The sequence below is a fragment of the Conger conger genome, chromosome 11, assembly GCF_963514075.1.
Source record: "Conger conger chromosome 11, fConCon1.1, whole genome shotgun sequence".
Lineage (NCBI taxonomy): Eukaryota > Metazoa > Chordata > Actinopteri > Anguilliformes > Congridae > Conger > Conger conger.
The window spans coordinates 23,103,098-23,129,566 of record NC_083770.1 but is presented as its reverse complement, the minus strand read 5'-3'; the positions used below and the strand labels follow the sequence as shown (position 1 = coordinate 23,129,566).

At 43.6% G+C, this 26,469-nt stretch overlaps 2 protein-coding genes across 4 annotated transcripts in view; one reads left to right on the top strand and one right to left on the bottom strand.

Moving 5' to 3' along the window:
* The window catches only part of LOC133140749 (mediator of RNA polymerase II transcription subunit 15-like), a 70,752-nt gene extending 53,951 nt beyond the window's left edge, over nucleotides 1-16,801 (bottom strand). Inside the window, exons 1-5 of one of the 2 annotated variants that reach the window (XM_061260919.1) lie at nucleotides 16,643-16,801; nucleotides 3,453-3,572; nucleotides 2,839-2,888; nucleotides 1,529-1,628; nucleotides 200-288 (exon numbers count right to left, since the gene is read on the bottom strand). In XM_061260919.1, coding sequence (XP_061116903.1) covers nucleotides 200-288; nucleotides 1,529-1,628; nucleotides 2,839-2,888; nucleotides 3,453-3,572; nucleotides 16,643-16,678 — 395 coding nt within the window. In that variant the 5' untranslated portion in view covers nucleotides 16,679-16,801. Of the gene's footprint in view, nucleotides 1-199; nucleotides 289-1,528; nucleotides 1,694-2,838; nucleotides 2,889-3,452; nucleotides 3,573-16,642 lie in introns of those variants that run through there. The other variant, XM_061260921.1, reaches the window with a different exon arrangement.
* On the top strand, nucleotides 16,460-24,676 carry riok2 (RIO kinase 2 (yeast)). 2 transcript variants are annotated; one of them, XM_061260923.1, is made up of 10 exons: nucleotides 16,460-16,621; nucleotides 17,798-17,936; nucleotides 18,142-18,258; nucleotides 18,407-18,582; nucleotides 18,947-19,035; nucleotides 19,438-19,629; nucleotides 19,923-20,015; nucleotides 20,348-20,899; nucleotides 21,207-21,303; nucleotides 23,211-24,676. In XM_061260923.1, exons 2-10 carry the CDS (start codon nucleotides 17,804-17,806, stop codon nucleotides 23,370-23,372), a joined length of 1,611 nt encoding a protein of 536 aa, XP_061116907.1. In that variant the 5' UTR covers nucleotides 16,460-16,621; nucleotides 17,798-17,803; the 3' UTR covers nucleotides 23,373-24,676. The 2 variants fall into 2 exon arrangements, with proteins under 2 accessions (XP_061116907.1, XP_061116906.1); XM_061260922.1 differs by lacking the exon at nucleotides 16,460-16,621 and adding an exon at nucleotides 17,435-17,626.
* The last annotated feature ends 1,793 nt before the right edge of the window (nucleotides 24,677-26,469 follow it).

The following is a 26,469-nucleotide window of genomic DNA, read 5'->3' as shown; positions in this document are numbered from 1 at the left end:
TTTATGCAGATATGTATATGCAGATATACTAATGACAGCAATAATATGCTTAAGTTATTGGCACAGGCTTCAGTTGCTTATGTAACAATGCCTAGCAAATAGCTGATTTGTGGTAAAAGACAGATTCCAGCACATGATTGCTTTTCCGGAAGAAATCTTTGCCCAAACGCAGTATTGATTTGAAGCTTGTGTGAAGTACCTGAGTCTTTCTGTTAGGGGTTCGAGAGCCTTCTCCACCTCGACACAGCGACTCATCTGGGAACTCAACCCTTCAGACAACAGAACAACCTGAAAGAGATTTATGAGGGGAAAAAAAGGTATTGAAATAAACTTTAACAACTTTCTACATCAAACTGATAGAAATGAACAGCTATGTCTTCACAGTCTTGCATCGTAAACTTGGATGTAAATATGACACTACTGCTATGGTTGTTTTACAATCTCTGTGCTTGTGTCACATGTGAATTGACTGATAGATTTTTTCCAGAATATTCTGACCAATGCTCGCAAAGGTCCCATGAAACTCCCTTTACAAATATAGAGGTAGAGGTATCTGAGGAAAGGCAAACAGGGTTTAAACATCTGGAAAATTCCTGCCATAAGACTACAATATGGCTGCTTATGAACACTGCAGGAGCACAATGCCCACTGTACAAACATCAGGCTGTGACGGCCTGCTGAATTTGGCAGTTGGAGCTATGGCGAGTTCCAGTCAACTTCAATGGAATTCCGATTACAATCCGCTCTGTTAACCACCACCTGAGTATATTCTGCCCTCAGCCATTTTCAATAGCTGCCTCCACTAAAGTCTCAGGCTCAGATGTGTGCAAGTTTAGTATTACATCCAGCAGTTCATTGGTTAAAAACTAGCACTGAAAGGGCTATTAACTAAAACTGAAGTCATATGGTTTAATGTAATCTAATAAACACTCACTGAGCCCTTTGATGCTCAGTCAAACAGTAACACAAGCACTTCAATTTTTCATAATTTATGTCTACGTAATAACATTTATCTGCTGGAATGGGACATTTACGTCATGACTGCTGCCATGGTAACGGCTTCTACAGCATAATGCTTTCCTTGTTGTTTTTGCTAAAACTTGTGAAGAAATGTACAAATATGGTCACCTTTGACCTCCGATGGCCACATGATGAGCATTTCTGTTTTAATGGGCCTTTCTGAATTTGCCAGCAGTCAAAAACAGACTGGAACTGCTTCCTTTTGATTGCCATAGCGATGAAACAGAATAACCCTTCTGTTATTCTGACCATAAAGCTCTGCAGCACAGATGCTCAATCGTTTGGAAATAAATATTGATGAGGATGTCCTCGCTGTAAAATCCACCAGTGCAATTCGGCAAACTCCGGCACTTTTTGCTTCAAACTCGAAAATATTTTCTGTAGACCATCAAAACAGTCAAAATGTACAAGTACAATAATTCCTGGGGTTGGTCCATTCCCTCGTTGACTGAAGAGATTTTTGGTTTTGGGCAGCGAGGGGCCGGGGGGGGTTATTTGAATACTGTACCTGTCTCTCCAGTTGCATCACTTGGGCCTTCAGTAGATTGACTCTTCTCTTCTCAAACACCTCCTCCTTCTCCTCTTCCAGGAGCTGGTGATACTGGACCCTCAGGAGGAGAAGAGGCCAGAAATATTCTCCTCAAACCGTGCAGGCAGTTTAGCTACCTGGCTCCTACAATTATGATTCACCAGCTGAAGTTAAACAAATTACTGTCAAAACACACTTCAACAGGGGTTTGGAGGCAGGCCATGAATCGGAAAACCAAAACAACATTTTTCGACATGAGCGCAGAAGGGTATTCCTGCTGTAAACCGGTTTGAGATGTCGGTCCAGAACACGCAAAGTAAAATTGATCTGGAAAAGCAAAATGCTCCGGGTCTGATATATACTTCCTAAAACGATTAAGCCGGGATGTAGACGGTCTCTACACAAACACGGTGCAGACCGTGCGTGTTTTGCGAGGCAGGAGAGTGATAGATTTTGTTTTTCCACCTGCCGGTGGCTTGGAACAACTCTTGAAGCCTGTTACTGAGAGACAGAGAGCAGGGGAGAGAGAGAGAGAAAGAGGGATGTTTGCGAAAAACCGGGCTGCTTCCAATCTTTGAAATGCCCATAAGTGTACTCAACTCTCTGACCAAAAAGCAAGGAGAAAACTGGAAAAAACTTTTATTTTTAAAGCTTTTCAGAGCAGTTATGTCAATGTTACGCTTGTCATTTCTAAATGGTTCTGCCGTACAGTACTGAGAGATGCGAGAAGCAAACAGAGTTTGTGCCAGGTGTGTATTTCTTTTGGAAGAGCAGGTATGTATTTCTTTTGGAAGAGCAGGTGGAAGCTACGCGTACAGTACAAAAGTGACTCTGTGCATAAAAACCCAAGCTTCTAGCGTTTTCCGCTTTGCTACAGTCCTCACACTCCACACATTTTTAATGCTAACCTCTAAAAAGGGGTTATTGTGAAAATGGCCCATGTATGTCACATACCTGCAATTTGGTTGCAGAAACAAAACTAAACAAAATGCTTAAATCTCCAAAAGTGGTCGACAGCCTCCAAAACACAAATAGCCTCACAGTCTAAATAATTCACACGTGTATTCTTGTAGCACGCAGGCTGTAGACTGTATGCTAGCATGCATGAACGTTTAATCACGAATTGAGAATGAAAAACATATTTAAATAAGCTTCCCTCCGGTCATGTTTTGTGTTCTGTGTCTTATATCTCAGCTAGGAAAACAGTGGCACGGTTTGGCTGGTATATTTGACTGCTAAAGTGGCTAATCCTGTACGAGCGGTGTGAATACAGATGAAATGCACCTCACCGCCAGTCCTCCAGCTCCTCCTTCAGCCTGGCATTCTCTCTCTGAAGTCTCTGAGATGAAAAAGGGGGGGGGGGGAAACCTGAACGTTATTATTTTTCTCCTCAAGAGGACCATTCCTCATTACTGATTCTGTACGACCAAAATGGTCCAGTATGCCTCTAACTAAATACACTCCCTGATAATTAATCCCGAGTAGAACAAAATAGGCAGTATCAGTAACCATTCTGAAGTGTACTCCCGTAAATTGAGGTTAAAAAAAAAAATCATCTATGAATTCAAGCATTCATTAGTATTCCATTGATGGCGCAGCAAGAACTTAAATCAATTTACATTCAATTTATATAGTATATGGTAGATGTAGATGCTAGCATCCAGTTTGTGGCATTATGGATGAACAAGCAACACAGTGAAAGATATTCAAGCACTTTGCAACACAATATACATGTACATGCATCATACCAATACGCAGATAATAATCTATAAAGAGAAGAGAATACTGCCACGTGCATCGAATTTGAACGTGCATCGTTAGGAAGCCACTGAAGGGAGAAGAAAACAGAAGATATGGCGGTATTGTGGAAGGTCGATATCCTGCAGAACGTCACTATACTCACCTCTACTTTGGCATTAAGCACAGGCTTAAGGTCGCTCTCTGTGTCCACCAACGAACCTTTAGAGCTGATCTTAGGCGTCAGTCCATCGTCTGTAGGGTACCTCGCCCGAGACCTTCCCACCTGGAGGAACACATGAAGATAGCCGGTTAGCCTCCACATTCAACTTATATTTCTTGAGGGTTTTATTTTTCTAAGTTTAAGGCAACTTTAAAACTGTTACAGACAGCAACATGTCCTTTGGGAAAGAGAAGTAGGACTTCCTGATAAAGGCTAAATAAAATATGAAAATAACAATAAAACCATCTCTAAAAGAGACACCGAAACAATGTGTAATCCTTCTAGAGTGGTCCAAGCATGCATTTGCTGATATATTGGACAACTTTTACCTTCACAGCTGATCACATGTCTCCCCCAAATGAAAAGTGCACTTTATATTCAAAACAGATGGAAAGTTTAATTCTAGTATGCTCGACATCCTGCGAATGCGCATCAAATCGGTTTATCCTTTACCGTGAGCACATATTTCGCTTGAGAAAATTAGGATCTGCCACAGTGATTAGCAGAAGAACACTGTTCTACAGGGAAGCCTCTGATCAGCTACAGAGGAAATCTGTCTGAAATGCATTTGCTGCTGAATGGAATTTTAAAAAAAATGTGTCCACTAACTGTGGATATTTGACACATTTAAAGCCAATATGAGGAGGGAACAGATAGGGCCAATATAAGCTATAACATTAAGGCTGCAATAAAGCTTCCATATCTTATTCTCTAGTCCACAGGCTGTAAAAAAAATAATGAAAGTTGTGCTGCATATTCTTTTTATTTTGATCCCTATCTACATTCCCTGCGGTTACCGATAAGCTTGACAAGTTGAAAGAAACATGGAAATGGAGATTTCAGACAAGCCAATCCCTACAACATTTTCACAGCAATTAAAAGTATTGGAATCATAACCACTGTGCCCCATAACTATGAAACATATGGATGTTCCGTAATATTTCATCATTCTTTAATCTTCAATATCAACAGAACTTCAAAGTCCTCGGCACATACTAAAAAGGGCTTCCAAAGCCACAATTAATCATCCTGACTTTTGTGTAGAATATTATTTTATTTTCTACTAAAAGTAGGCTTGATTTGTGGTGGTAAGAGTTCCGTTTTCCGGGAGGTTCAGCTGAAATGGTTTTTCGTCTGTGTCTTCAGTCTTCTGCGGCACTTCCTATCCAGGCCCATGGCACTTGGAGGACAGACAGAGAGGAAAGATAATTTACGGCCTGCACTTCCTGTGGTGACTTCAGCCCTCTGTCTTCCACCCTGCTCACTCTCCAACCCCCGTCCTGACCCCCGGCTGCCCCCTACCCAGTTCTGCCCAACACAATTGTATAAAGGGGGGAGGGAGGAAAGGGTGGTGGGGGTAGAAACCAGGACAAAGATGAGTGACCGGTTTCTTCCCTAACAGAATTCCCACCGGATCCACGTTTGGTGGGGGGCGGGGGGACGTGCCGAGTGGACCGTGGCGGTGTGACGAAAGCGCTCCTTTAAACACACCTGGCCTGAGAACACACGGTGGGGAAAGGCGCTACGCTAAACTGAGAAGAGGTGCACCGATGCCAAGGCCTCTGCTCGCCCATCTGTGGACCATCGGGTCGTCAGGACCGCTGACTGGTCACCAGCTGCTTCCTGTGGTTCTACACGCCATCTGTAGCCAAGACTCACACAGCCCAGCTTATTAAGAGAATGACTCAGGCCAAAGGCTTGACTGTCCTTTCAACAGAGATGTGCTAATGCTACATGCTACGAATGTACTGTCACTATTAAGTGCACCAAATAACCCCCACTAACTGTGTGACTGTACAAGGGATATTTGACTCATTTAAAGCCAATATGAGGATGGAACAGATAAGGCCAATATAAGCTATAACATTAAGGCTGCTTAACATCTCATTATCTAGTCCACAGGCTGTAACTTAAATTAGTTTTTACTTGTATAGCTTAAGTTCAGAAATATTATACTAAACTGTATCACACCCATATTACCTACAAAATGTGCAATAGAAAAGTGCATAAAAAATAATTTAAATTATGATGTCAGAATAGTCTAACTAATGTATTTATTAGGCTGTGGTGGGCAAGAAAGGATTTATGAAAATGAACAACAAATGACAATGCCATATTATGAAAACAATCGGCCAGCACACTTCTTAAAAAAACCTTGAAAATAAAATGTAGTTATAGGGTAAAATTAGCCATTTCCAGAAAGTATATGTATTCAAAAATGCTTTTGGTTAGACCTCCCAAGCTGCTTCCGAACTGTCCAACTCAATGGGAGGTAAACCAAATTTACACATCTGCTAAAGCCAACCAACTGTCCAGCTTTAATACTTAATACTGACTTTTTAAAAGTCAATGTCAAGCACTATTGTGATTTAGCTTAGGAGGTAGACTAAAAGTTGACAGTACTCAAGCCAAACTCAATTTTCATTCACTACAGGGACAACCAAGCATGCTATTTTTCAAAATAAGGGTTAGCCTAATGTGGGAAGAAAGAAAGTCATCAATGATATTGCAACATACTTGGGAAATCCTTTTATTAATCCCTTAAACTCAAGCCAATTCAAAAATGACCAACTTCATAACGTAACTTCTTGTAACCAACATGAGCCTATCAACAGTAGTATAATTTTACGATCCTGTAGCTCATAAACTAGCCCAGCCTTGTTTTCCCTCACGGTGATCTCGTTCTTTCCACCCTCCCTGTAAAACTCATCAGCTCTAAACCATCAAAGAGCTAACTTCAGACTTCACACACAGGAAAATCTCTATCTCACTGCGAGGGCGCGTCACTGTTACACAATCTGATCGCTTCATCATGAAAGGAAAGGTCTCGCATAAGAAACCATGATGCCCTAGAACGGGGTGTCAAACCCCAGTCCTGAACGGCTGCAGTTTCCGCTGGTTTTCAGCGTGTTTCAGCACCAGGTTGAGTCCTTGATTGGCTAAAGAGTCTACACGTCTTGTTCTCAAGGCCTTAAAGGGTACCTGCTCCCCAAATGAGCATATGCCTAGATCCGTTCAATATATGATAAAAAGAACTTTTCCCATTCTTGTGAGCTAAATACGTATAAAGACATATTTAATCAATTTTATCAGACTACATCGGTCCCGTAACACTTCAGTGAGCAGACATATTGCCGAGGTCATTGTGACGTCAAGTCGTGGCTAGCCAGGAGCCAGTGCAAGCCAGGAGCCAATGCGAGCCAGGAGCCAGTGCAAGCCAGGAGCCAATGCAAGCCAGGAGCCAATGCGAGCCAGGAGCCAGTGCAAGCCAGGAGCCAGTGCGAGCCGCTTATTTTACATTTGAGTGCAAAATGATATTGAGTTACTTCAATTGACCCCCGTCTTATGCGATCCTTGTGAGCTAGCGATTGTACAGGTCCCATAATGTCATCATCTGAATCGTAGCTTTCTCCACCTGAGCATACTAAATGGGGATAATCCCTCTTCAGTGGTTCATACAAGTAACCAAAATTTCAGAATAATCCGCACTCATAATATAAAAAATAAAAAAACCCAGCTAATTCTCCACATGATACTCCACTCTATTTGCATTGGATTTAGCAGTTTCCTGTTTGAGCTGTTAACGACTTCACAATGCCCACGCCATTTTAAATCTCCGGTCAAGCAATGCTTGATGTGGTTAAAGAACTTTAAGTATATATACGTTGTCATGTGTGATGTATATTATTTTTACGATATATTGAACAGATCTAGGCATATGCTACCATTTAATTGGCTGCTGATTGAAAGGAAGCCACAAACAGTACACAGTGTCTGTGTGTGTGTGTGTGTGCAAATCCATTGAAATGAAACTTTCTTAATGAGTAAGTTTTAGGAGTGAGTACCAGAGGACCACACGGTGCCTGGGGCAGGTTTAAGGCCTCTGCAAATCCACACGCGCTCTCTCTTCTAAAGATCTTGTGTGAGTGTGTGTGTGTGTGCGCGCTCTCTCTGAGGATCTCATGGTATCACCTGCCCTCAGGCTCCCTCCTTCACTCTCATCATCTCTGAGAACATCAAAGCTCAGCTGCTGTATGCGGCTCCATTAATCAGACTAATGAGTGTGAGAGTGCCACCTATAGGCTGTGAAAGAAACACTACATCTTCATGGTTAAAGATTACTATAACTGGGCCTTGTTTCACGAAGCAGGATTACGGATTTAGCTGGATAACTGCACCAAGTAAAGCCCAAAATGGCTCTTTTTGCTTCAGTCCACGTTCCAGATTTGGGAGGGTTCCGGGTTTCACTCGGTGCAGTCATCCAGCTAACTCCGTAATCCTGCTTTGTGATACAGGCCACTGCTCTACAATTTTAAATGAACTGCACAGCAAACTTATAAAATCAGGCCAACTACCATGGCTCACACACAGCAAGCTATCTAACTTTAAAATAAATTGGACATATTGGACAGAATAGGTGGACAGGTTTAAAGAGTTCATTTTTGAAGAGTAGACAAAGACACCTCCAAAAATTCAATTCAGGCAGTGAACACAGCAAGTTGTTTCAAAAGCCAATTGTTTTCATATTATGCTGTCTAGCAGCATTTTTCTCAACAAGATTAGACTGTTCTTCTATCCGTCTTTGTCAAGATCTCAGTGAATCAAATTATTTAGAGCCTATATTCTACTTTTTTACTCGACAGTACGGAAGTTCAGGGAACACACAGTAATTTCAGTAGTATTCAAAAGTTTGGCCAAATCATAAAAGGCATCCCGTCCCCCTGGTAAATCGAACCTTGTTTCTGACAGTATTCAGTGAACAGTGGAACGATTAGCCCTGACAGTAAAAGTACATGATAAGGCTGGTTGGAGAAAGGTTTTAACGTTGGTAATAAAAACCTGCCTCGCCTTATCAGGAGCAGAAAGCTACGTGAAGGAACTCAAGCGCAAGAGATTGTGCATGCTCAGTATCTCTGCATGCACAACTCTAAAACCGCATCTGTGCATGCTCAGATCGAAAACAGCATCTGTGCATGGATGTCCAATCTAGAGTTATAGAGGTAATAGAGGCCCCTGGTATTATAACTGCTGTACATGACTTGGCCACCATGTCTGCTCTAACAGAACATGGTAAATTAAGCTATGTGCTATAATCTAAGCAGTGCTGCTGATCTTGAGGTTCCTCTCCTTCCAAATCCATTAATCTCTCACACTAACGATCACCACCCCCACCCCACCTCACCACCCAAACCCCCCTCCTCTACTAGCCACCACCAGAAGAAAGGCTGTGCTACATTTGGGGCGGCTCCTTTGTGGGACAAAAATAAGATCACACACCTGCCAGCAGCATTACAGCCTTATAGACTACAACAAGAGCACCAGATGGAAGCTTTAAAAAAATCTTGTTATAACTGGTTATGAGAAAGAACTTCGCATGGAATGGCTTATATTGGCCCAAACGGCTTCCTCCTCAAATCCTAAAGGTGTGAAAGACGTCTCGTACAGCCTTTAATTTGAGGTATTTGGTAGACACCCCACAGAGATAGCATGTAGCGTTTCAGTTGATAGGGCCATTGACCCTAGTCATTCTCTTAATAAGCTGGGCTGTGTGAGACTTGGCTTGGAGTGTAGAACCAGCCACAGGAAGCAGCTGGTGACCAGTTAGCGGTCCTGAAGACCCGATGGTCCACAGACGGGCGAGCAGCAGAGACCTTGGCATCGGTGCACCTCTTCTCGGATTAGCGTAGCGCCTTTTCCCACCGTGTGTTCTCAGGCCAGATGTGTCCAAAGTAGCGCTTTCGTCACACCGCTACGGTCCGCTCAACACCCCCCCCCCCACCAAACGTGGATCTGGTGGGAATTCTGCCAGGGTTCAAATAATAAAACGGGAAGAAACAGGTCACTAAGCTTTGTCCTGAGAACCTGGAGCCGGTGAGGGCTTATTAGTAAGCTCACCATATGGCAGGGATCATCAACACTGGCCCTCAAATCCAAATCCATCCCTTTTTCTTTACTATTATTGCTATGCATTGGGCAGACTGTCTTCACACCTGACTCCCAGGTAAAGGCCCTTGGGGACTGTGAGCTGCCGATCCTTGCCATAAGGTGTCAAGATGAACGGTAATGGGAAGAGGAGGTGGCCCGTGTTGCAGATGGGTCAGCCACAGTGTCAATGGCGTCCATGAAACCCTGTTCTCCTGTTCACCCCTGACCCGAGACACGAGACGACCCCTACTGACTTAGGAGCCCAGAGAAAGGACAGCTGTAAGAGGCACTCCAGAGGCACTCACTCCAGAGTTAACATTAACAGTAACACAGTACTACCCTCTGAAGGGGGCACAGACATTTCGTGGGATTCGCAAAACCTGGGAAACGGGACACCTGTGAGACCGTGGGACCAGCTTACCGCACATGGGCAGAAGGTAGCCCAGCAACCACAGCAGTAAGCTCGGGCAGGAACATGGAAGCTAATTGATGCAATTGCACATAATTGTACACGGTCCCAGTGCCTCAGGTAGTGAGTCAATATAAATCCCCTGTAATTTGGCTGGAATACAAATGGTGTTAAGATGATCTTCACTTGTACACCGAGAAATTAGTTCTCCTGGAGGGTAAAGCAGATCTTGCAAACTGTAGCCAGTGCTATGAAAACCATGAGAAACTATACCCTAACACGCTCTTAAAGACATAGAGCAGAAAGATGAGAGCTCATTGCTAACTATCTCCTGCTGAAGGTACAAAAGGACCCAGCGCTTTTAATCCCAGTTCTTACAGCTGCACAAGGCAGGCAGCACATATGAAGGGTTTGATACACACACAACTCTGGTGACACACAAAACCCTTTCCCCAACAAAGCTACGTATCCTGGTCTGAAACGAGTGTCTATCCATGTGGATTCCGCACAAGCCTTTCAGGGCCTGTCCTAAGAACAGCCATCTTAACTGCCAAGAGCAAACATCCACTCAGTGATCTTTAATGCGTTTGGATGACATCAGCGGGTGTCCAGATAAGCTGAAAACTATCTCCTCACTCTGTCCACATTAAGCTAGTGCTTTTAAGACTGCAAACAAGCAGACCAACCGCTCAAGGACCATAAAGCAACCGTCCCTGGCAGACAGCAATGGCAGGAGGCTGTTTCAATACTTCACTACTCCTGTCGTTTGTGTTTTTTCAATAACCTGGCATTTCCCTCGGCACAGTTTTCGGGAACAATATAAAATGCATTCAAACCTATCTGAGTAACCTGTCAGTCACGGTAATAATGATTTGAACAGAACAATAGACTCGGATTAAGTCAAGTGTGAAGAATTTTTCTATAAGCTTACAGGCTTTATTCAAAAAATCAATATTAACATTTGTTCTGCACCATCACACTCCCACTCCTCCACTTCTGTAGGTTTAGTGATGCAATTTCATCAGCTTCATCAGAGCCTCATCACTTCATCAGAGTTGACATATCTTTTTCCGTGTTTCAGGGGGCATGTGTATGCAGATCATTCGCTAATTTTAAGAACTTCACCAAAGTCACCAGTTCAAAGGAATGGAAAGATGAGGATGTGTGAAGAAAAGAAAAATGACAGGCTTTTCTTCTCCTGATCGTGTCATCCTGGAACTGAAGGCCTGTCGGATAATAAATTCGTAAACGGGCCGGCCTAAACCCAAAGCATCCAGACTGAAAGGGATTAAGGAAAGTGGAGATTTGCTGTTGAAAGAAACAGCCCCCAGGTGCGGCAGATAAAGGAAGGTTCCCCTCATTTAAACCCGCAACAGTGGCTACCTTGGAGGACGCTGGGATAGTTCAGGTCCTCCCATTGTGTGCTCCTGAGTGGGGAGCAGGGGCAGCGGTGGTGGTGCAAGAGGACCCTGGAGGACGCTGGGATAGGACAGGTCCTCCCATTGTGTGCTCCTGAGCGGGGAGCAGGGGCAGCAGCACTCCCAGCAGGAGGCCTAGCAGACATGACACTTCCAGCGCCAAAACACGCCGCTTAATTAGAGCGCAGTTCCGGTCTGCCGGGCAGGGCGCGACCTTCCCGCGGGAATAATGAGCCAGGCAATGTTTGGGGCCTCCTGGCGGAAAGCGGGGTGCTGCCCGCCGCTTTAGACGTGCTAAACTGACAGATTCGGGTGACCGGACAGTGAACCCTGGTCTCTGGCGCGGAGGGGTGGAATATTCACGCTGGTGGAGAGAGGGGTTTGCTTGGCTCCTTTTGTTCCCGGGCGGTGAAGCTCGATGAGATGGAGGGTCGGTTCATCTCGTTTTGGGGCGCTCTTTGTTTGCGAGGGGGTCCCACAGAGAGAGAGAGGCAGAAGCTGCTGCTCCATCAGCACAAACGGCGGAGCTGTCTAAATAACAGCCCGCGGTGTTCGCTGGGGTCCACTTCAGCACAGGAATGTTGTGCGAGGTCAGACACCTTCGCTCGTGTTTAAAGGCCAACTTCAAGAGTTATTCCGCTGCAAAACAGCTGGAAAAGCACTTTTATACACAAAGCCAAGTAAATAAAATACCTCACCTAAACAGAAACTCAATGTTTCATCCTCTAATCTGCTGATGCTTGGTTTTCCACCTTTCACCAACAATCAAGCCATCCTCAAATGAAATAAACCACAGGAAATGGCCATTTATGCATTACGTTTGAGATTAGATAGAGGCAAAGGACAGGGTTCATCCACTGCCCATCAAACCAGAGCACAGCTGAAATCTTCAAAGGTAAATGTTTGTGCTGGAGAACGGCGATGCGCACACAGAAAGCTTTGTTTCAGTGTAGGTTACACAATGATGTGCGACACAAAGGGGAAAGCACAACAAACAGAACGCTCATTCAGCGCGCACACACTATCCGCGAAACGCACCAGAGCGTAGCCTAGTGGGACCCCAGGTCCTGCGCTGTTTACTCTTAAGCTTCAGTGCTGGCTGTTCCGGGGATGTCACGTGCTTTAGGGGAACTTTCGCCAGGTCAGCGGATTCCAATACTTATTTACGTTTATGGATCAATCGAGGCATCAATCGAGCACAGAAAAGTATTTGAATCCCAAACAATTACATATTTGACCCAGGTCTGAAGGCCTGACAAATACACACCCCCTTTAAATTACAAGAAGAGCTAATTGCTTTATAATTGGTCAACAGCGACTGATGTCAGAGCTGGAGAAGGGAAGCTCTCTGTGTCGGCTGGCAGTCGCTCCCTGGGGGAATGTGCTTCCGGAGTCTTCCGGAGTCACACAGAGTCACGATTCCCGCACAGGCTCCAGTGCTACTGCCACTGCTGTGGCCTGGTCAGCCATCTCATCACAATCACGCCCTGTGTTCCGCTGTCTGTAACAGGAAAGCTGTAATCCCTTCGCCCGGTCATGTGCTTCCAAACAAGTCATCCCAGGCCGGTCTCAGGCCTTTCCGCAGGAATAATACACTTCTACAAGGCCGGGCAGACATCCTCTTTCCCCCAGGCAGGGCTTTGGGACGGAAAATATCTGTCCAGGTGGGATTTCAAACTAAATGTCCAGGACTTAGGTTAGATCTGCTGATTCCATATAAAAAAGAAAAAACAAATAAGCTAATATTAGGCTCATAAGGCCTGTCCACCCCTGTCCTCTTTTTTGAAAATGTGTCCGGTAGAAGAGGACAGCAGTTTGTGAACACCACACAGACGGCAGACATAAACCCCTGAAGCACACGGAGCCACAGAAACGCACACTGCACTTCAACACTGTCTTTCTTAGCTCAAACCTAGCAGTCACATGATGGCAGTTTGAGATCTTTCCTTGGGGTGGAGTTGCAGTGCCACCTTGTGGCAACATGTGCTACTGAAGCTTTAAGTCCTCTTCCGTCTTTTAGCGTCTACTGATCTGAAGTGCGCACATCAAGATGGGTCCTGTACATGCCACACCCATAGACTGAAGACCTAGGGCAGAAAGGCCTGGTTTGGGTGCAGTTTTTTCTTTTAGCCCAGCACTACAACACCCGATTCAACTAATTAACAAGCATTGTCAAAATCTTCAGTCAAGACCATGACAAGCAAGTACTGGATGAAACCCCACCACGCTGCTGTGAGAGGCCTAGCCCTGCTGCCCAGGGTGATTAGTCAGGCTTTCCTCGTGAGCGATGCACCCTGGTCACACGCCACCTACGCCGTGCAGTGAGGTCATCATTAAGCGCCGAGAGGGTTGCTCTTCGACCCCAGTGTGTCACACGAGCAGCATTCAGTGCCTGGGGACCAACTCGAGCTCTGAGGCCAGTGAAGTGGTCAAGGCAGGAATACTGGACTGTTTTCATCATGTATGTCTGGCTAACCACTGTGCCACCGTGCCATACATAAAATGAATGTTGTTCTCCAAGATCTAGTCTCCTCTCCTCTAGGGCTGCACAATATGAGGAAAACATGCAATATTTGTTGAATATTAAAATTACAATATGATTTTCAATCAATAAATATTGAAGTGAGCACAGCTCACTTCTGTCTTTTGTGATGCGGTGTTCCAGGGGAGGATTGTCTCCTGTCAAATCAACTGTACGTAACTGTGGATAAGAGCGTCTGCCAAATGCCATTAATGTAATGTAATGTCATATCTTGATGATGATAAATATACAATATATCAGGCAGCTCTATTCCACTTTATTCCTGATATCACATACAGTGGCACAAGTGGCAATGCTAAAGCATGCTGCATTACATCGAACAAAGTCTGCGTCACAATTTCTATAGGCTGTTTTCAGCTGAACAGCAAGTGCATAAGGCAGGAAGACAGGGCCATCTGTTATGTGAGCGTGCAGCGTGTATAAATGTTTGATCTGTACTGGATACCACTATTACTCTCAGTGTGAAAAAGGACTGTAATGGGTCACATTAGGGCTTTTTGGCAGCCTGTCATGTGGAAGCACAAGGCCAGCAAAAATAATCCAGTATTTGCTCAAGCCCTGAAAATATATTTTAAATTACGCCTGTAACCGCAGATTTCGGCAGATCTGCAGTCCAGTTGCTCAGGAAACGTTCTGTCATTCAAATTCCTGCTGACATATCACACCGAATACGCAGCCTCCACCTGACCACACCATCGCATAAAAATATACACTTTCAAGCCACCCTTTCATGTCAGTCATTGTCATTTTAATTGCATACTGAGATTGAGACTGTGGTTAGACTCGATCAGGGTTCGGCGACTCCAGTCCTGGAGGGCCGGTGAGTATGCAGGATTTTGCTGCGACCAGTCATCCTGGCTCATTGAGCTAATTGACCATATGCACCATGACCGATTCACTCGTAAATTAGACCACAATACAAGGCTACAGGACAAGGAAATTTATCAGCAGCTATTTATATCACAAAACGTGGATAAAATGACAGATCGTGTGGCTGATTGGGCTAATTAAATAATCAAGAGCAGAAGTTGGTCTGATATTCAGAAACAGATACTGCCCTCCTTGCCCAACCCTGTTCTAGATAAAATGCTAACATAAGCACCATTGCGTTGGTGGCTTGCATGTAGGCTACAGCCTTGCTTTCCTCAGCGAAGCACCCTGGCTGGGGTATATCAGGACACCCCAGGGGTAATTGCTGGACCACATAACTCAAAATAAATGAGCAGGGGAATTTCACCAGAATCAACAGCCGTCTCTGGCCCGTCTCTTCAGAACGCATAAAAAACGAGCGGTTTCTTTCCGTGTCTGCACGAAAGCGAACAGGATTCGCAGTAAATCCAAACGGCCAGATTCCGGTGCCATACAGAGGCCTGTGTGTGACTGTAGAGCGGAGGGTAAACACCGTTACGGACCGCGTTTGCATAGCGTTAATGCCGCTATAAATGTGCCCCTGAGATGGAATGCAGAGTATGCGGTCCTGAGCAACAGCATCTTTGTTCAGCAAATGAGCCCTCGTTTATCGTCCCTCCTCAACCCCTGACATTTTCACATTTTTTCCATCTACCTGCTATAGGAATGGATGTCTTGCTAGGTGGACTCTTAAAGTGCTGTCTGGCTCTCTGGAGGTAATGAAATACATCTTTACCTTGGCAGTTGTATGCCTTCATTTACTGTACAGTAGCTACTACTCAGTCAACTGTCTTTAACAGTATAGCCTGTTTATTCTATTTTATTGCAAAGTGCATCATCCCATTTTAACCCCATTGTGCTCACTGTAGTTTTTGCGTACTAGGCAATGGTTTACTTTTGTGGGAAGTACTAAAGCATACACAGCTTAATTGTGTAACCTTTTATAACACATTGCAAAGTAAGTTCAAATGTGCAGGACTGCCGTGTCGCCATCAAGCAGGGGTGGGCAATTCTAGTACTGGAAGGCCAGTGTGTTTTTGTTTTCACCCGTTACCCTGGCTAAATGAGCTAATTGGCTGCAATACTGGTTCACTCATAGATTGGATCACAGTAAAATGTTTCCGAGTGGGAGACGAAGAACTGTTCGGCTGTCATACACCTTTACAGATGGTGTAAATGTGGCTAATGAAGTCATTAGGCCAGAAGTTGGCATTAAAACCAGAAACAGATACGGCCCTCATTGCCCACCTCCAGGGCATTTACTTTAATTAACAAACGAATTAACTTTACTTGTAGGCTGTTTATGAATAACCTGCCAGTCAGGTTTTTGTAAATTTTCACAAAATTTGTGTTTTGTTAAAAATTGTGCTCGGATGGCACAGTAGGTGGCACTAGCTCTCTAACGTTACTCTTTCTACAATACTGGTAGCAAACTAACTAACTTTATAGACGTATTGTTTATTTAATTAGCCACATCAACACACAGTTCTGGTTAGCTAGCAATCAAATTGTGTGTAACGTATTTTGGAATTCTAACTAGGTAGCGTTAATTAGCTATGTACTGGATAAGTTACCACTGTGCACGTGTGCTAAATACCTACTCGGTTGATGTTTTCTGGTTATCTAACTGACGTTAATTGGACGTCCAACGTTAACGTTATTTATCAATCTAGTTAAGCAGTTACAGTGTAACTTAGCTACGTAGCTTTATAGCTAGTAATGGGCAATTTACTGTAACGTTAGTTACAGAATGCCCCAGCAAGAAAACTAGACATTGCTTGATTTGCAATAGCAGTAAGGTTAGCCATAGTTCGCCTAACTTCGGCAAGTTATACAATCACTATGAACTGCTTCAGCGATAAGACATCATTTTAACAAATGAAAGCGTTCACGGAGCTAACTAACTAAGGTAGTCAGCCTTGCTTCTTACCTTTGACGAACTGATGTTAGAATTTTTGGATGACATCTAGCAAACTAGCTGGAAAATGTACAGCCCTATCAGGCAAACACGTTTCTTTCAAACAAATGTAGTGGCAAACGTTTTTGTCAGTTGAGCGGATGAGCCATACACATTGATTTCATATAGCTAGCCAAGGAGATTTCTCTAGCATATTTCCCTTTCTTTGAGTAATAAGTTCCGCTTGTTGAATACCTTTTCAGAGAATTACGAGTTCCGGTACAGAAAGGTTTCATAGCAGAGAATAAAAAATATTCACTGCGGTCTTTGAAGGTCACAGCTTCTAAAAAATATCTGTCGCCATAGTTACGGGATATATTCTTCCTAAATGTGACATTGATGAGTGAGTGTTACGAAGTTTACAGCAAAGCAAATAAACAAACATAAAATGTTAACCTGTAACATATACAGTATTGTTCAAATACTGTAAGTGCACCTCCCATAAAGCCAAAATGTTATAATAGTTGTAATATACTGTCTTACGTTAGTTAACTAACTAATGCAACGGGTGCCACATTGTGTGTGTCAACTCCTGAAATTATCAAATGGCATATTACACACAAAGCACGACAACTCAATAATATTGTTGAGGAATTAACTTTTATTGAACTGTTATTTACAGTTTTTCTTAAAAGTGGATGGCTGACCGACTCTAGAACTGTGACACAAACCACAAAACAATTTCAACCGTCAGATATGATAAATTATAACACATGGTTGAAATAGGATCTGACGTCACCATAATAGCGTAAACGTAATGCGTATTACGTATACGTATGTCTCTTCCGCTTAACACGTGTGTTTGTAATGGCTGTATAGTAGCCATTGCGGCTATATTTGCTGTTGAATTAACCAAAATATTAAGTAAAACGTTGCAAGTTATTTAATACAATGGGGAAATTAAATGTCGTAATCTTGAAGTACCTTAACAGAGATGATTTCCGGGTCCTCACTGCCGTAAGTAGGCTATTAGCTAGCTGTCTGACATATTTAGCTAGCTAGCTAATGCAGCGTATATTTCACAAGAGGCACAATGTTTTGCTGACTAAATCGCTTGTAACTTCGTGGCAATTTCTTGTTAGCATGAGGTATTTTCCTATCAGGAATATTCTGTTTAATATCTTTCAGGTTGAAATGGGCATGAAGAATCATGAAATTGTCCCTGTGAGTCTCATCGCTTCTATTGCGAGTCTCAGACACGGGGGTTGCAATAAGATCCTGAGGGAACTCGTGAAGCACAAGTTGGTGGTTTATGAACGCTCAAAAAGTATGTATTAGACCGCTTCTATTGTCTGTCATTCATATGTATGGTTGTAGCTGTTGCTGGTGGTTAGCTTCCGCATATGCGATGGTATAAAGTGAAATGCAATTAGAGATCAACATTATGATTGGATCACTCGAGTTATTTGATGCTTTTCACAATGATTTATTGTTTACGTCGAAGACATAATTGACTGCTTTTTTTTCTTCAGCCGTTCAGGGTTATCGTCTGAACTACGGAGGCTATGATTATCTGTCTTTAAAAACATTTTCTTCAAGAGATGTTCTCACGTCTGTTGGGAACCAAATGGGTGTGGGGAAAGAGTCAGGTAAGTACTGTAATTCAATTTAAGCCGTTTACTCTTTATATACTATTAAAAAAAAAAAAATCAAACATCTCAGAAATGTGTTGTATCATTTGGTTGAAAGACATTTTTGGCATTGGGCAGTAACTAACTGATTTATGCTTCCGGTCAGATATCTACATTGTTGCAAATCCAGAAGGAGAGCAGCTTGCTCTGAAGCTTCACCGACTGGGAAGGACGTCGTTCCGCAACCTCAAGAACAAGCGGGATTACCACAAGCACAGAAACAAGATGTCCTGGCTCTACCTGTCACGCCTCTCTGCAATGAAGGAGTTTGCCTACATGAAGGTATTGTTGCTGTGTGGGAATGGTGAAGTGAGGCATAGTAATCTGGGGAAATGGCATGAGTGCTGTGCCCTGATTGGCCACTGGAAAATTAGGAGTTCTTGAAATAATAATTTAAATAATTTTGTATAATTGACTTGCAGTTTATTAGACTAAGCAGGGGGTACAATTAAGGGTTCATGCATTTAAATACTATTTATTTGCGCAGCTAAGATCTTGGTACCGTTGGTTTCATTCCCAATTTTGTAATATTTTTGATTGCAGTGCATCACATTCGCACTGAAGTCTTGATTTCTGTGTCTATGTTCAGCAGAAGGTCTTTATTTGCTGCAGCTGAGAGTATCATGTTTCTGTATCTGTATCCCAGGCTCTGTATGACCGAGGGTTTCCTGTCCCTAAACCAGTGGATTACAACAGGCACGCTGTGGTCATGGAGCTCATCAATGGATATCCTCTGTGAGTGGGGGCATCCTACCTGCTTTATTATGTCTTTTTACCGGTTTGTGATGGTGTTTTTATTACATGGCGTTGTAAAAGCGGGTGCTGTCATTTTGATGGAATATAGCAAGGCCCTCACCATATGCATACTAGATTAGGTTTCATTATTTGTGGTTTTGGTTTTGATAGATTTAGACCGGAAACATCTTTTGCATAGGGTTTAACAGTCCATACTCTTGGTGATGCACTCAAGATTCAGCATTATGTTCAAAGACAATTAAATAATTCCAATCAATTCCAGCAGCCTTAGTGCCAATTGGGCCACAAAATAATACCTAATAATAATAATAATAATATGTATTATCCACTAAGCTACAGGCAAGCTGATGGTTAATTGAAAGGGCCTTTTTGTGTTTGCAGATGTCAGATTCGCAGCATTGAAGATCCTGCTGCTTTGTACAATGAGGTCATGGAGCTGATTGTGAAACTGGCCAATCACGGGCTGATCCACGGAGACTTCAACGAGTTCAACCTCATGCTGGATGACAAAGACCACGTCACCATGATCGACTTCCCCCAGATGGTGTCCACCACTCATCAGAATGCAGAATGGTGAGAGCCCTTCCATTCAAATCCATTTTATTTGAGTAGCACTTTTCACAAAAGATGCTTTACAGAGTAGCAGAAGGGAAGAAAAAGGGGAAATACCATCCCTGAGCCTCCAGATAGGACATGCGGTAAATAAAAAATAAAAAACTCCCCAATGGAGAGAAGAAATCTCCGGAGGAGCCCATCATCCGCTGGCTGGCAAGGTGTAACAAGTCTATCGAACAGCCTGTCTTTGAAAAGGTGTGCGGATCCATGGACTGAAAATGTTCCTATGTGTATGGTATGGTCTCTTCCAGGTATTTTGACCGAGATGTGAAGTGCATTCGCGATTTCTTCAGCAGACGGTTCAATTACGAAAGTGAGCTGCACCCCACGTTTAAAGACATCAGGTAATTTGTTCCCATTTCATTTAAGACTGAGGTGTCAGAATCCAGTCCTGGATGGCCATAGTCTCCCTGTTTTACTACCAGTGTTTTTTTTGTTTTGTTTTTTGTTTGGTCATTGATTGGCTAAATGTTCCTCAAACCTCATTCCCAAGGCTTTGTCCAGGAATGGACTTTAATACCCATTATTTAATGGGTTTTCATACAAAGAAACCTCTTCTGGTACCACACGGCAGCAATTACAAATTATCTCTTTGACGATGGTGCTTTTGTAACTTCTTTAGTTGATTTGGTGTGTTTGTTTGTTCTCTGAATGCTCTTGTTGCGTTGTGTTGTAGGAGAGAGTGCTCGTTGGACGTAGAGATCTCTGCCAGCGGCTACACCAAAGTCATGCAGGAGGACGACCAGCTCCTACACCCAGCTGGCCCTGAGGATGAGGAGGAGGAGGAGGAGGAGGAGGGGGATGAAGATGAAGGCCACACCCAGGCCTCAGACACGCTGGCCGCCCTGTCGGAGGGGGAAATGGAGGAGTTCAGGCACGCTCTGCAAGAGCTGGATGGGCTGAGGGTGGGGGAGGGGGACCGGTCCAGTCAGGGAACCGCACGGTCCGACAGCCACCTCGAACCCGATCCAACAGAACTAGAATCAGAGGACTGTGAAACACACGAACAAAAGGCCCAGGAACCACAGGAACCAGAAGAACCAAAGGTCCAGGAACCCCAGGAAACGGCAGAATCGGAGGTCTATGAAGAGGAAGAGGCCGATGCCAGTGAAGCACTCAGCCCAGAGGCCTGTGTTTACCCAGTGTGTGACAGGGACCTGGAGGAGGGCGATGGGTGTCCTGAATTACTCAACATCTCCGCTGCCAATAAAGAGTTCAAGCCATTCAGGTACTGTGCAAGAGTCCCCATTAGCGACACTGCTGTAACATAACATAACTCAAGACTGCCAAAAGTCAGTTTCAGATGTTCCGTTGCTGTTGTAGTACGGACAGTTTTATACTGTCTTAAGGAGTGACAAGGCCAGTGACTGTTTCAGATTCCACAAGTAACCAGAGTTTGGAGTAATTTTATGGAATTATGGAGTTGTATAATTAATTATAGTTGGTTGCGGGTTTGTTGCGGTTGTTGCCTGGGCGAGTGCTTGGTTCCGGTAGATGTTGCTCCACAGTTTGAAAACAATGTTGATTCTCCACAGAGACCAGGAGAGCCTGCTTCACATCCAGGAACACAGGAGGAGAACCACCAGTGAAACAACTGTGGGGAGTGTGGCCAGTTTCTCCACCATACCACCGGTCAGTACAGACCAAACAAGACCGCTCACTTCATTTTGTCATGGTGACCGTTCTTCTGTGAACAGTGTTGAACAAAGCTGTAAGATGATTTTCTATTAGCTCTGATAAGGTCTGAAAAGGTGCTGCTGCAGAACTTTATTTATAATTTTTGAACAACTCAATTGTTTTCCACATTTGAATTACCAGAATCACATTTTCTGTACTGGAAGTCATTCATAAAAGGAATATTGTGCATTAAATTATAAGCCATTGGAACAGCATTTTACAGTGTTTTAGCCTAATGCACATTTGTAATAGCATCACCCATATAGTCTTGTGTTGCTAGTAGTGTGTGGGAGAGGGAAGTATATAAGGTAACAGATTATAGCCAAATGTGCACTCTGCCCCGTCCCATTATTAAAGCATGACAGAGGGAAAATGGGTGACCTGTGTGGTCTCATTGGTTTGGAACGTGTCGAGGCGTTTCAGGGGACAGGAAGTAAGCAGTTTGTGGGCTGCCCTATTCCTGCCCTCTGCCCCCTGACCTCTGACCCCTGACCTAGTGGATATTGGGTTGCGCTGATTGCCGGCTGGCCGGGAGATGCTGTGGTCTGGAGGCTCCGAAGTGAATGAGGGATGCTAACGCTAACTGTGCTAATCGTGTATGCTCTTTACCGCCAGGCATCCTGTCACATGATGCATTTTAGGTTACGACTCGTGAGGCGAAACAACAAAGGATCTTTTGAAGTGAATCGCGCACCGTTTACTGTTAATCCTGAAAATGCTCAAACTGTTTGATCAGGAAACCACTGCAGCTTAGCTATGCTAAATGGATCCAAAAGTTAACCCTTTCTGAGGTCATTTACAATACAATATATCTGGCAGTATAATTTTTTGCCCATGATTAAGTGGGCTCCAAATCAAAAATGTATTTGAAATGAATATCCTTTTGGAGTGGATACACTACGTCAGACCTAAAGCACTTGGGATTTTCTTCTTTTAAAAATAATAAAAAGATTGTACAGTGTTGCTGATGGACCAGCTTCAAGCTTTTTATCTACATTCTGATGACCTGCTTTGGCTTCTCCTTCATGAGTTACTCTCCTTATTTCTGGAAAAATGCCCAGGAGGCACCGATATCACTGTCATAACAGTTATGTCATGTATTTGTTTCACAATCACTAAGATTAAACTCTGGGACCAGTTTTTGGATTGCATTTCTAAATGTGCCTTTTCAAGGGCAAGTTAATACATATCCAGATATACTTTCCCATATGCTTACTATTTCCAGAAAAATTTTATTTAAAGAGTTAATCAGCGCAAAACCTTTTGATCACTTGATCAGAACATTTATATGTTCAAATCTGTCTTGCATCAGTATTTTTCCTACTCTAACCTAACCTAACTACCCGACTGTACCTACCCATCGACATTTTCTCCATTTATTTACAATTCTCCAAAAAATGTGTTTATATAAAGTTCCAATTCAGTGTACATTTTAAAATGAATAGTTTTTTGATGAAGCACATCAGTATTTGCCACGTTCACAACCTTTCTGTAGTATGAGCCGGATCAGGTTGACACTGATGTGAGAGAGTTGACGGATGTACCTTGTCCATGCATGATCAGCTACTTCTGACTCTGATCTTGTGTAAATATGGCTCCAGTTGCCCGCAGGGATTCAAATGAACTCCACCTTTAACCTATGATGTAATGCTGCTAAAACTCACGAGAACCCACCAGATTGCAGGGCACTAAGCTCACAAGCTATTGCTTCACTTTCCAGGCACTGTGTGATAGTGTCTGAGGTCAAAACTGGGTGAATCACTGTGTTTACGAGCTACAGCTATTGAGGTATTATAGGAAACCTTCATCAGGTCAGGTGATCTGGAGACTGACGATTGGCTGGTTTGTCTGTCCTTGTTCAGGAGCTGGTGAAGCAGAAGGTGAAGAGGCAGCTCAGTAAGCAGCAGAAGTCAGCACAGAGACGGCGTCTGCAGAAGGGCGAGGCCAACCTGGTGACGAAGGCCAGGCGGGACAACCTCCACAACATCAAGAGCAGCCTGGAGGCCGCCTCCTTCTGGGGCTGAGCTACGGACGCAGGGATTGGCAGCTTCACACGCCACTCAAGGGCTGAGGAGGCGGAGCCCGCTACACAGACTGTGGGCTCTTTCCGATTGCTTATTTTTCACCTCCTGTCTCCTTGTTCCTTGACCAAGAAATCGATCAACGTCTGCTGTTTTTATGGAAATTCTCTTAACTGTTCCTTCAAGGAGCTAGGAGGTTCCTGAAGTTTTCTTCAGCATGGATACATGAGTTTCATGGAAACAAGTATTTTTCCCCGATTGCGTGTTGTATAAATGATCAACCTGTAGGTCCACCTCTCCCCATCTGCCACGCATCTACCACATCTGTAATTGATTGTTGCTTCAAACTGATGTTTGAAGGAGCAAGGACATTCCAATATTCCAAATAATTCACATTTTCTAGATTTTTTTGGTCTTGCTATCTTTTCTGCCTCCCCAGATGGGTGGAGCTAGACTCAAGGAAAAGAAGAGGGTGAAAAATAAGTGATTGTAATGAGCCCCACACTGTTTCACACACCACTCTGGAGCCTGTTATGGGCACAGGCTAGCCATTTCACACGCCACTTTCAGGATGGTGCTTTTCTGCATTATCTCACTCTGTGGAAGTCAATAAGATCAATAAACTCATCAATTTTAGAAGAGGGCTCCTTTCGTTGGTTAGATTTTTTTTTTGCTCATTTGAAAGCAATGTGTTGTGAAGTTTTCATTAATACAGTTTATAGCAGTTTACCACTCTTTGCATTAATACAGGCCTATGAAATCAACCTGTTCGGTTTCAAGAGCAGGCTTTTGTGAAGTGACATGTCCGGTGTGCAGTATTTGTCTGTGAAACTACTTGAGGTTATGTCAAGGATTCTTAATTGCCACAGCATCAGTTAGTCGGAAGTCAGTTTCGAGGAAATCGGTATAAAAAATCTTCAGGGACACCCTTGCCTTCATTCAGGCGAAATGGACGGGGGAGCATCTCCATCCTCCTGTCGCTTGTTTCTTCACTCCAGATGGTGTGATAAACACGCCGTACATGATGTGAACCTCCAGACACAACACCGCCTCACAGGCAGTTATACCGTGTGTGTAATTACTCATAACTATTCTGGTTAGACAGACACGACTTTCTGTCTTGGTGGTTCAGCTGGAAAAGATCGGGAAAGCGCAATTTCGCATTCGCCAAGTTTTTTATTGGCAGAAAATGCCTACAGAACAGGAAGACAAACTGCTATTACATACATGATCATAGCTATTATGTTTGTCTTCATGTTCTTTTTCTCCCCACAGATCTAAACAGAAAATAAAAACCTGTCTTTGAAGATGGATTGCTCTGTTCTCTTTTACAGTAGTGTGAGCTACAATGTAGCTGTGCGATTTCACATTAAATCCTGAGCGACTCCAGCACTTTAACTGAAATATGAGGGCCTGAAGACTAAGGTGTAAGCGTTTGGGGTCAAAGTTGTCCCCTGCTGAAATAAACCTCTAAAGCTAGGTTCAGAAACAGCTGGTAGCTGGTCAACCAGTTAGACCAACTCAACACGGTTTGGCCAGCACAAGCTTTGTTTTGAAACCGCTGGTAGCAGGTATTTAAAGCTTTATACCAGGATCCTACAGGCGGTATAAATCTGTATGTCTATTGAGCGGGATAGGCTTGGCCCCATCTCGCATCAGGGGAAACAAAACGCAAATCTCTCCTGGGTCCTGCACTAAGGCCAGGAACCCGCCCACCTGACTCCTTTGCTGCTAGAACCTGTCTGTCTCTGTCTTTATGCTTGTTTACACAATATGGCCGCTTATAGGGAAGCTTTTGGTTTTGAGCTGGTTTATGTTGCTATGTGACTGGAGAAAGTGAGTGAGTGAGAAAGTGAATGAGTAGGTTCCAATCTGCTGCACTTTGGGACTCCTGCTCTGCTGTAAAATCTATGCTAGCTTGAGAATTGAGCTGGTCAAGCTGGTCATAAGCTGGTCTAGCTGGGTATGAGCTGGTCAACCAGCTAGTGCTGGTAGTTTGTCTGAGCTGATGGCTGATCAAGCAGCTGGCTTGAGCTGCTTTTTTCTAGCAGGATGGCCTCTCCACCTCCCTTCCTCTCTCCCTTTCTCCCTCCATCCCTGGCTCCTTCTCTCCGTGTTCCCCCTTCCTCCTCCAGCAGGGAGTTGGGTCAGAAGAGGGCATTGTGCAGACCTGGTATGCTCCGTTTACATTAGAACGCCTCCTGGCTCAAACAAAAGGCACTCTACACAGGAAGATGGCAGCTTGTATCAACACTTCCCCCGTCCCATCCCAGATCTGTCCCGATAGCCCAAAATAAACACGTTTAATGTCAGAGATGAGTGGCGCATGGTACCTCCTGGTGTGGAAATGGCAGTTAAATCCAACTTCACTACAGAAAGTCAGGAGTTGTAGCGACTGTTAAGCGTGACAAGTTGGATTATGGACAAGTTTGAACGTACAGACCTGTATTCTGTGTGATTGAACAAATTGGAATTTCAGCTATCCAAAAGCTTGGCCCATGTTTTCGTATTTATTTAATATGCTGATTATTTGCCACACCACTAAATCCCGGATGACCTACAGATAAGTTTATTTATAATAACACTTCATAGTAACTATTGCAAGATTGTGACTAAACCATGATGCTATGTAGGAATATGGAGCAATAAAAAATATGCACCATGTATAAGTTAAGAAATACTACGTACTGCAACTGCAAATGGATGGGTTTCTTATTATGATGTCTCAGTCTAGGAATTAGCCAGATCCTGGCTGGGCTCAGGACTAGCCAGTATTTCAGAGATTTCTATTTCTCCCCTATGTCCAGCTTCATCAGAATAACAATAATATAATATACCTATAGTTTAATAATAATTTTTAATAATTGAAGTTGAAGACAATTGGAATTAGATCTGGAGTGTTTTTCAGAGACCTTATCACTGTTATAACTTCAGTGATGCAAAGTGTAGCATGCAAATCTTAGACAGCCCTGGTCCTGGAGCACTAATGCCCTTTGTGCTCCCACTGAGCTTGATCACAAGAGTTTTATAGATTATTAAAATTCTGAGGCTGAATATTCCAAATGGTGAAACGCACATGATCTCCTGCATTTATTAAACC

What these genes read in the sequence shown, in the direction of transcription:
- riok2 (XM_061260922.1), top strand. Translation starts at nt 17,561, where the DNA reads ATGGGGAAATTAAATGTCGTAATCTTGAAGTACCTTAACAGAGATGAT. An exon ending in GGGTGTGGGGAAAGAGTCAG is followed by an intron (nt 18,259 to 18,406) that starts GTAAGTACTGTA and finishes GCTTCCGGTCAG; the next exon opens with ATATCTACATTGTTGCAAAT. An exon ending in AAAGAGTTCAAGCCATTCAG is followed by an intron (nt 20,900 to 21,206) that starts GTACTGTGCAAG and finishes GATTCTCCACAG; the next exon opens with AGACCAGGAGAGCCTGCTTC.